Source organism: Littorina saxatilis, linkage group LG16, assembly GCF_037325665.1.
Source record: "Littorina saxatilis isolate snail1 linkage group LG16, US_GU_Lsax_2.0, whole genome shotgun sequence".
NCBI lineage: Eukaryota > Metazoa > Mollusca > Gastropoda > Littorinimorpha > Littorinidae > Littorina > Littorina saxatilis.
This window is the reverse complement of record NC_090260.1, coordinates 10411772-10422969: the sequence shown is the minus strand read 5'-3', so window position 1 is coordinate 10422969 and position 11198 is coordinate 10411772. Positions and strand designations below refer to the sequence as shown.

The 11198-nt window shown below is 39.1% G+C and overlaps 1 protein-coding gene across 1 annotated transcript in view; it reads right to left on the bottom strand.

The window, feature by feature from the left end:
- LOC138949851 (antistasin-like) overlaps positions 1-11198 on the bottom strand; it is a 47709-nt gene that overhangs the window by 19663 nt on the left and 16848 nt on the right. Inside the window, exon 5 of the mRNA XM_070321632.1 lies at positions 4613-4698. Coding sequence (XP_070177733.1) covers positions 4613-4698 — 86 coding nt within the window. The remainder of the gene's footprint in view (positions 1-4612; positions 4699-11198) is intronic.

Sequence of the window (11198 nt, the reverse complement as noted above, 5' to 3'; positions counted from 1 at the left end):
CATTTCTAAATCATTTGGAGAGGACTGTGGTATGCTGCATGAAGTGTTGCGCTATCATTGACCCTAACACTATGCATGAGGAAAACGGTGATCAAATTCAAGGCTATTCGGTGTAATCTTTCCTATTCTTCCCTGCATGTGGAGCTGGTAATCCACAGGACAAGTGACACATCAGAGAGACTTCTGGGTGTGAAGGCTTGGATCATGGACAAATCACCCCATGGATAACATGATCTTCTTTCCTTTCTCCACTATATGTATCATGTTTTAAAATCAATATCTGTATTGTCATTCTGTTGTCAAAAATTAGAAGTTTGAATCACTTAAATCGGTTCACCTTATTTTGTAAGTTAAGGTGATGCGTCCTTGGGCACTGCCAAGGGGAGGTAATTCTTAACTTAGCGGTTTTTCAGTTGGCAACTCCTCTCAAAATGTATTCAACATTGCCTGTGATCATGATCCAGGGCTAAAGATGGTGTGCAATTTACCAGTATATTGGCACTGTCTCGGGGAGATAATTCACCAGTTCGCGGTTTGTCAGTTGCCAACGTCCTTCAAAATTTAATCAAAATATTATTTTCAGTGCTGGCAAATCATTCATTATTCTGGTAGACCCAACCCATTCAAATTCAGGTTCAGGCACAGTGATGTTCCCAGACACAGAAAAGTAAAGGTCAGTTAGACCTGTATTCAAAAGTGAGTTGAACCCACCTTGTAAGATCTCCCAAAAATGGAAAAAAATGAGGTCTTAAGAAAGAGGGAGTCTTAAACTGGGGGTAACTTTACACAGGTTATGAACAGAAAGTCAGAAAACAGGATATTACAAGGGAGCGAGTCTTAAACTGGGGGTAACTTTACACAGGTTATGAACAGAACGTCAGAAAACAGGGTATTACAAGTGAGGGAGTCTCAAACTGGGGGTAACTTTACACAGGTTATGAACAGAACGTCAGAAAACAGGGTATTACAAGTGAGGGAGTCTTAAACTGGGGGTAACTTTACACAGGTTATCAACAGAAAACAGGGTATTACAAGGGAGGGAGTCTTAAACTGGGGGTAACTTTACACAGGTTATCAACAGAAAACAGGGTATTACAAGGGAGGGAGTCTTAAACTGGGGGTAACTTTACACAGGTTATGAACAGAACGTCAGAAAACAGGGTATTAAAAGGGAGGGAGTCTTAAACTGGGGATAACTTTACACAGGTTATGAACAGAAAGTCAGAAAACAGGGTATTACAAGGGAGGGAGTCTTAAACTGGGGGTAACTTTACACAGGTTATGAACAGAAAGTCAGAAAACAATGTATTAAAAGGGAGGGAGTCTTAAACTAGGGGTAACTTTACACAGGTTATGAACAGAACGTCAGAAAACAATGTATTAAAAGGGAGGGAGTCTTAAACTGGGGATAACTTTACACAGGTTATGAACAGAAAACAGGGTATTACAAGGGAGGGAGTCTTAAACTGGGGATAACTTTACACAGGTTATGAACAGAACGTCAGAAAACAGGGTATTAAAAGGGGGGGAGTCTTAAACTGGGGGTAACGTTACACAGGTTATCAACAGAAAACAGGGTATTACAAGGGAGGGAGTCTTAAACTGGGGGTAACTTTACACAGGTTATGAACAGAACGTCAGAAAACAGGGTATTAAAAGGGAGGGAGTCTTAAACTGGGGGTAACTTTACACAGGTTATGAACAGAAAGTCAGAAAACAATGTATTAAAAGGGAGGGAGTCTTAAACTGGGGGTAACGTTACACAGGTTATGAACAGAACGTCAGAAAACAGGGTATTAAAAGGGAGGGAGTCTTAAACTGGGGATAACTTTACACAGGTTATGAACAGAAAGTCAGAAAACAATGTATTAAAAGGGAGGGAGTCTTAAACTGGGGGTAACGTTACACAGGTTATCAACAGAAAACAGGGTATTACAAGTGAGGGAGTCTTAAACTGGGGGTAACTTTACACAGGTTATGAACAGAACGTCAGAAAACAGGGTATTAAAAGGGAGGGAGTCTTAAACTGGGGGGTAACTTTACACAGGTTATCAACAGAAAACAGGGTATTAAAAGGGAGGGAGTCTTAAACTGGGGGTAACTTTACACAAGTTATAAACAGAACGTCAGAAAACAGGGTATTACAAGGGAGGGAGTCTTAAACTGGGGGTAACTTTACACAGGTTATGAACAGAACGTCAGAAAACAGGGTATTACAAGGGAGGGAGTCTTAAACTGGGGGTAACTTTACACAGGTTATCAACAGAAAACAGGGTATTACAAGGGAGAGAGTCTTAAACTGGGGATAACTTTACACAGGTTATGAACAGAAAGTCAGAAAACAATGTATTAAAAGGGAGGGAGTCTTAAACTGGGGGTAACGTTACACAGGTTATGAACAGAACGTCAGAAAACAGGGTATTACAAGGGAGGGAGTCTTAAACTGGGGGTAACTTTACACAGGTTATGAACAGAACGTCAGAAAACAGGGTATTAAAAGGGAGGGAGTCTTAAACTGGGGGGTAACTTTACACAGGTTATCAACAGAAAACAGGGTATTAAAAGGGAGGGAGTCTTAAACTGGGGGTAACTTTACACAAGTTATAAACAGAACGTCAGAAAACAGGGTATTACAAGGGAGGGAGTCTTAAACTGGGGGTAACTTTACACAGGTTATGAACAGAACGTCAGAAAACAGGGTATTACAAGGGAGGGAGTCTTAAACTGGGGGTAACTTTACACAGGTTATCAACAGAAAACAGGGTATTACAAGGGAGAGAGTCTTAAACTGGGGATAACTTTACACAGGTTATGAACAGAAAGTCAGAAAACAATGTATTAAAAGGGAGGGAGTCTTAAACTGGGGGTAACGTTACACAGGTTATGAACAGAAAGTCAGAAAACAGGGTATTAAAAGGGAGGGAGTCTTAAACTGGGGATAACTTTACACAGGTTATGAACAGAATGTCAGAAAACAGGGTATTAAAAGGGAGGGAGTCTTAAACTGGGGATAACTTTACACAGGTTATGAACAGAAAGTCAGAAACAGGGTATTAAAAGGGAGGGAGTCTTAAACTGGGGGTAACGTTACACAGGTTATGAACAGAAAGTCAGAAAACAGGGTATTAAAAGAGAGGGAGTCTTAAACTGGGGGTAACTCTACACAGGTTATGAACAGAAAGTCAGAAAACAATGTATTAAAAGGGTGGGAGTCTTAAACTGGGGGTAACTTTACACAGGTTATGAACAGAAAGTCAGACAAGAGGCGAAGCCTTCAAGGCTCACGTAAGAAATCGACAAACAGTAACACAAACTCAATCACTCCGTCACACATACACACACACACACACACACACACACACACACACACACACACACACACACACACACACACACACACACACAGTAAGCATAGGTGAAACTATGCAAGAAAGCGAGACCCTGGATCTGCCAAGAAGTCTCGGCCCGCTCACAATAACAATGACCGAGACTTTCAGTAATTCCTTTGCGTGACGTCTAACCCTCTTACGTCATAATGTGACGTCTTCAAATAGTTTCTATCACACACGTCGAACACTTTTGACCGAGACTGACGTAATCCATAGACTCGGAAATGTTAAAGTTTCTACCACAGACATACACACATACATACATACGCACGCACAGACAGACAAAGTTTATCATCGCATAGGCTACACTTACGTGAGCCAAAAACAGGGTATTAAAAGGGAGGGAGTCTTAAACTGGGGGTAACTTTACACAGGTTATGAACAGAAAGTCAGAAAACAATGTATTAAAAGGGTGGGAGTCTTAAACTGGGGGTAACTTTACACAGGTTATGAACAGAAAGTCAGAAAACAATGTATTAAAAGGGAGGGAGTCTTAAACTGGGGGTAACGTTACACAGGTTATGAACAGAAAGTCAGAAAACAGGGTATTACAAGTGAGGGAGTCTTAAACTGGGGGTAACTTTACACAGGTTATGAACAGAAAGTCAGAAAACAGGGTATTAAAAGAGAGGGAGTCTTAAACTGGGGGTAACTCTACACAGGTTATGAACAGAACGTCAGAAAACAGGGTATTAAAAGAGAGGGAGTGTGCTTGGAACAATAATTCATGAAAATCAGTTTGGTTTTATGAAAGGCAGAAATAGTAGCACAGCAGTTAGAATGATTGATGATATAATTACACATCTCAAACAAACGAACAAACCAGGGCTACTCCTAGCTCTAGACTACAAAGCAGCTTTCGACACAATATCAAAAGAATACATAATGTATGCCTTTAAACGCTTCAATTTTGGTAACACTTTTGTTAGATGGGTCACTACGCTCATGAACGAAACAGTAAGTTGTGTAAATTATATGGGGTGGTTGTCAGAGCCTATAGAAATGAACGCTGGAATTCGACAAGGCTGCTCATTCTCACCAATGGCCTTCGTGCTCGCCTTAGAGCTGCTGGCAGTCAAGATGAGGGCAGATCAGTCAGTTAAAGGGGTATTCTTGCCATCAGCCAATAGTACTAATCAAGAAATACTATTGAAAATGATCTTGTACGCTGATGATATAACGCTTTTTCTGAAAGGCACTGATGATGTGCAAAATGCTCTGACATTGGTGTCATATTTCTCCAAGTTCTCAGGACTGGCTGTGAACAGACTGAAATCGGAGGCCATGTGGTTGGGTTCACAGAAGTACTCTGAGGAGCAGCCATGTGGCTTCAGATGGAAATCAAAAGTCAAAATTCTTGGTATATATTTTAGTAATAATTTAGAAGCCTCGGAAATCGAAGAAAACTGGACGGAAAAAATTAATCATATTCAGAGCACAATGATTAAGTGGTCTAAGAGAAACTGCAGTATAATGGGAAAGATTTGCCTTGTAAAATCACTTTTGATCCCTCAATTAACACATGCTTTGCAAGCTTTGATTATACCCGAAAAGATCATATGTAAACTGAACTCAATGTTTTTCAGATTCATTTGGAAAAAAAGATTTTCAAACACAAAAGCCTATGAAAAGGTAAAACGAAAAGTTATGTGCCAGGAAACAAGTAAAGGTGGCCTATATATGATTGACTTGGGTGACTTTCAAAAATCCTTTGTACTTGGATGGTTTTCGAAATTACTGCAACCAAACGAAGAAGCTTGGAAAAGTATTCCACTCAGTATGTTCTCCAAACTCGGAAAAAATCTATGCTGCTTTCAAGCAAACGTCAAACCAGCCTTATTTAAAGGGTTGGGGTTGATTACAAACAAGTTCTGGAAAAGCGTTTTAGAATGTTGGCTTGACAACCATGAAAAGATATTACCTTGCGTGAAAAAAATGACCCAGCTGGAGAATTTATGCCTATGGAATAACTCTCTAATTGCTTATCGTGGCAAGACAATGTTTCTACGTGATTGGGTTACATCTGATATATGCTATGTGAAGGATTTATACGAGAACAATATGTTTTTACCATTTCACAGGATTTGTGAAAGAGTTGGGCATAAGTTGGGCATAAACCAACAAGACTATTTGAATATGGGGCAATTCGCACAGCAATAGCATCCCTTTTTTTGAAGATGAATGATAATGGAATACAAGCTATGAAGGTAATGGATTATCAAAAAATAAGTACATTTAAACCCAGGCAGTTTCGTAAATTAATGGTAGACGCTTATCAAACTGACACTATTGCAGTCAGTTTCTGGAAAAGAAAGATGGGAATTGAAATAAACAAGGACATTTGGCAGATAGCAAGCAACGCATCAAAAGAAGTAAGATTGAGACTGCTACACTGGAAAATAACTCATAACATTTATCCAACGAACATTATATTGTATAAAATGGGCATTGCTGAGAGTATTAGTTGTACACATTGTACAGAAGAGACAGATTATATCGAACATTTCTTTTATTATTGTATAAAAATAAGCAAAGTGTGGAATCTTGTTGAAGAAGCCTTCTTCACCGCTTGTTCAAAAAGAATTCATGTTGATGTGCGGGATGCCCTATTTGGCCTAGTTAAAAGGAATTCTATTTCATCCGCTGAAGCAAACTATGTCAATTTGCTGATCTTGATTGCAAAAATGTGCATAGGTATTTATAGATACGGTACCCCTTTAGAGATCGGATGTATTTTTGAAAAAGAGTTAAGTTTAAGAAAAATAATTGACTTGTGACTCGCATATATGTTGCTATCTGTGAAATTGAAATAAAGAAACGTTAGGTAACAAAAGGAGAAATGATGACGGAAGAAAATATAGGACAAAATGTATAAAAAAAAAAAAATAGGTGGAGAGAGAGAAGATAGAACGAGAGGAGACAATGAGAGAGAGAGAGAGAGAGAGAGAGAGAGAGAGAGAGAGAGAGAGAGAGAGAGAGAGAGAGAGAGAGAGAGAGAGAGAGAGAGAGAGATTGGCAGACTATGGGAGAGAGGGGGAGAGAGAGACCGACAGAGTATGGGGGAGAGGAGAGAGAGAGAGAGAGAGAGAGAGAGAGAGAGAGAGAGAGAGAGAGAGAGAGAGAGAGATAGAGAGAGAGAGAGAGAGACGAAGCAAAAAAGAAGAACAAAGAAGAAGACAGAAAATTCCGAAGAACAAAATTCAGAAAAAAACAGACAAGTCGAAGAGAAAGAAAGTGGATGCAGAGAAAGACAGACTAGGGAGTGAGTGAGAGAGAGAGAGAGAGAGAGAGAGAGAGAGAGAGAGAGAGTGAGAGAGAGAGAGAGATGTTGTGTGGACAAGTGTGAGAAAGAGAGAAAGAGAGAGGAGAGAGAGAAAGAGAGAGAGAGAGGAGAGAGAGAGAGGGTAAATGTAAATAAAAAAAAAATTAAAAACAATTGTCCATGATCTGTTTACTGTCCATTGAGTGTGAAGCTGAGAGAAAGAGTGAGACTGAAGGAAAACAATAATAACTTAATAAGAATTAAAATGATTATAAAAAAAATTATTAAAAAAACTTCCGATATAAAAAAAAACGCACGCACATGTGTGATTAACAATGTCTGATCTCCTAAGAGAAAAAAAGAAAAAAAGAAATAAAAAAAAAAAAAAAAAAAAAAAAAAAAAAAAAAAAAAAAGAGAGGGAGTCTTAAACTGGGGGTAACTTTACACAGGTTATGAACAGAAAACAGAGTATTAAAAGGGTGGGAGTCTTAAACTGGGGGTAACTTTACACAGGTTATGAACAGAACGTCAGAAAACAGGGTATTAAAAGGGAGGGAGTCTTAAACTGGGGGTAACTTTACACAGGTTATGAACAGAAAGTCAGAAAACAGGGTATTACAAGGGAGGGAGTCTTAAACTGGGGGTAACTTTACACAGGTTATGAACAGAACGTCAGAAAACAGGGTATTAAAAGGGAGGGCGTCTTAAACTGGGGGTAACTTTACACAGGTTATGAACAGAAAACAGAGTATTAAAAGGAGGGGAGTCTTAAACTGGGGGTAACTTTACACAGGTTATGAACAGAAAGTCAGAAAACAGGGTATTACAAGGGAGGGAGTCTTAAACTGGGGGTAACTTTACACAGGTTATGAACAGAACGTCAGAAAACAGGGTATTAAAAGGGAGGGCGTCTTAAACTGGGGGTAACTTTACACAGGTTATGAACAGAAAACAGAGTATTAAAAGGAGGGGAGTCTTAAACTGGGGGTAACTTTACACAGGGAATGAACAGAAAGTCAGAAAACAGGGTATTACAAGGGAGGGAGTCTTAAACTGGGGGTAACTTTACACAGGTTATGAACAGAACGTCAGAAAACAGGGTATTAAAAGGGAGGGCGTCTTAAACTGGGGGTAACTTTACACAGGTTATGAACAGAAAACAGAGTATTAAAAGGAGGGGAGTCTTAAACTGGGGGTAACTTTACACAGGGAATGAACAGAAAGTCAGAAAACAGGGTATTACAAGGGAGGGAGTCTTAAACTGGGGGTAACTTTACACAGGTTATGAACAGAACGTCAGAAAACAGGGTATTAAAAGGGAGGGCGTCTTAAACTGGGGGTAACTTTACACAGGTTATGAACAGAAAACAGAGTATTAAAAGGAGGGGAGTCTTAAACTGGGGGTAACTTTACACAGGGAATGAACAGAAAGTCAGAAAACAGGGTATTACAAGGGAGGGAGTCTTAAACTGAGGGTAACTTTACACAGGTTATCAACAGAAAACAGGGTATTACAAGGGAGGGAGTCTTAAACTGGGGGTAACTTTACACAGGTTATGAACAGAAAGTCAGAAAACAGGGTATTACAAGTGAGGGAGTCTTAAACTGGGGGTAACTTTACACAGGTTATGAACAGAAAGTCAGAAAACAGGGTATTAAAAGGGAGGGAGTCTTAAACTGAGGGTAACTTTACACAGGTTATCGACAGAAAACAGGGTATTACAAGGAAGGGAGTCTTAAACTGGGGGTAACTTTACACAGGTTATGAACAGAAAGTCAGAAATCAATGTATTAAAAGGGAGGGAGTCTTACAAGGGGTGTTCCACTGTATGTGTACGTGATAGAAGACAGACCGAGGCCTAGGAACTACACATCACTAAACACTGCAATGTATCATGTGTGGAAGAGTCTTTAAAAAAAATATCAAATGAGTGTGATTCTTGTGTAATGATTCCCATATTTGACTTTTTCATGACTTTTCAAGAATGAACAATCATTTTAAAGGCACATTTCTTCTTATAAAAAAATGTTTGGCCCACCGTCTCACTTTCAGACATGGCAAAGCTTTAGTTTTGTAAAAGCGACTTTTGGCTTTAGCAAGCAGTCAGCATTTTGAATGTTGGCCTGTAACAAATTCAAGGTATGTTCTTACCAAATACAAGTAACAGCCTTGCTAGATTTGACTGAGATTGTGAGATGTTTTCACAAGGAGAAATGTGACTTTAATTGAACACTGGGGTGGTGTAGATTGCACAATGTCATGGTATTCTGTGATAATACTTACACGGAGTGGTAACTGTACTACTACAAGTCATGGTACAGTAGAACTCCCTTTTTAAGACCCCCCAAGACCTTGTTTTCTCAGACTTTCTGTTCATATCCTGTGTAAAATTACACCCATTTTTTACTTGAGCAGGTAATTTTAATTTTAAAAAAATGAAGCACTTCATTTTAAGAGGGGCCTTAGAAGGGGGTTCCACTGTATTGGACATTTTGTCTCAGCTTCCTCTTGAAAGGCAACTGCATTGGAACCGCCCCTTTTTTAAGACCACCTGACTTGGATTTCTTCACAATCTCATGTCATCTCAGAATTTGTTTTCGTATCTTCTGACTTGTTCTGTAAATGAACCCCCATTTTGTGACCCCCCCCCCCCCCCCCTTTCACTTTTTCAAAAGGGAAATCCACTGTTTTTACTTCAAGGTGCTGTTTTCACATAACTGTGTGTGTGTGTGTGTGTGTGTGTGTGTGTGTGTGTGTGTGTGTGTGTGTGTGTGTGTGTGTGTGTGTGTGTGTGTGTGTGTGTGTGTGTGTGTGTGTTTGTGTGTTTGAGCAAATGCTTATGGTTCCTGTTACATTGCGTGGTACCTGCAATGTGAGGCCCATCTGATGAATGGACACTCCCCATGAAACGACAATTTCTGAAGTCCCTTTGATCTTGACAAACATTTACCTGTTGTAAAAGTAAAAGTCCACTTGCAATTTAGGGCTAGTTCAGGTGTCCTTTCATCACAGGTACCTCGTGCTGTATTATCTGTGCCGTTGTGTGATCATGATTGTATGTTTGTTTTGTGTTTCTTTTTGTATGTAAAATATGTTCTTGCCAGTGTTACTTCTTTTTTTCTTTTTTTTGGGGGGGGGAGGGGGGAGGGGGGGGAGGGGGGAGGGGGGGGAGGGGGGAGGGGAGGGGAGGGGAGGGGAGGGGGAGTTGATGGGATAGCACAAAAACTGTCTAAACAAGTGTCCAAGAAGGTCTATCTATTATCTAGAATCAAGCACTTCCTGAATTTGGAAGCCAGGAAATTATTCTTTAATGCTCATATTCAGTCTGTTATTGACTACGCGTCTACCTTGTGGGACTCGGCAAGTGAAAATTCATTCAAACCACTAATTAGATTACATAAACGAGCGCTTAAAGTAGTCTTATTAAAGAAAACAACCCTATCTGAGTTAGACTACATGAACTTAGGCATTCTTCCTCTGAAGGCAAGGCTAAGTTATAATAAAGGGACCCTTATGCATAACATTATTCATGGATGTGTACCTCAAACCATATTTTACAAATTCACGTTAAAAACTTCACGCCAATTCCAGAGACTGAACATGCCTCTGCCTAGGATTGACCTATTCAAATCTAGTTTAATCTATTCAGGTAGCAGTCTCTGGAACACTCTTCCGACAATCCTACGGCAAACTAGCAGCACAAACGTTTTTAAGACCAGATATACGTCTTATCTCATGAAGTATAAATAAACATCTGTTGTCGCTAGAATGGTTGTTAAAACCAACAACCGGTGCTTTTTAACAATGTATTATTATTTTTATATACACTGATTCTTTCGAATGCAGTGTATGTCCATGGGCATGGCACTTACAACGTTGTTGCGTCAGTGCAATCTACTCTATAATTCTTAACTCATGTCAAATGAACTTACATTTTTCATTTAAGGCCATGTGAGGGCCAAATCGCTATTTTCCATATATGATGATCAGCACTGTTTGTGTCGCTTTTGTTATAATACTGATGGTCTCTGAATTAAAAAACGTTAATGTGTTTGTTTATTGTGTATGTCGTTGCTATAGAAACAGGAAAGTAAACAGCAGCCATATTGGATTTTAGGAACCGTTTTTTCCATATCCAAATGCTCGATTTCTGTCCAATATTTTGCATAAATATAGATTTAGATCATATCTACAGATTTACCATTTATTTTTTCTGTGAGTATTAGAGTTATTTTAAAAAAAATTTTTTTATCATAATGTTGAAATTTTGCGTAAAATTTAATATTAAAAAAATCGTAAAGCCAACATTTCTTTTCCGATTCATTATTCAAATGGTAACTCTGTAGATAGTATGTAAAAGTACAAGTATGCAGAATTTCACAGAAATCTAACCAGTAGATTTGAAATCATGTTGTTCCCAAATGTCAAAACATGCAAACTGAGGAAAAGGCAAAAACGCACACAATTTGTTTTGAAACCATTGATAGTTGTAATTAAACCCAAAATACATACATGTATCACCAAATTCCACACTGAGGAACGTTT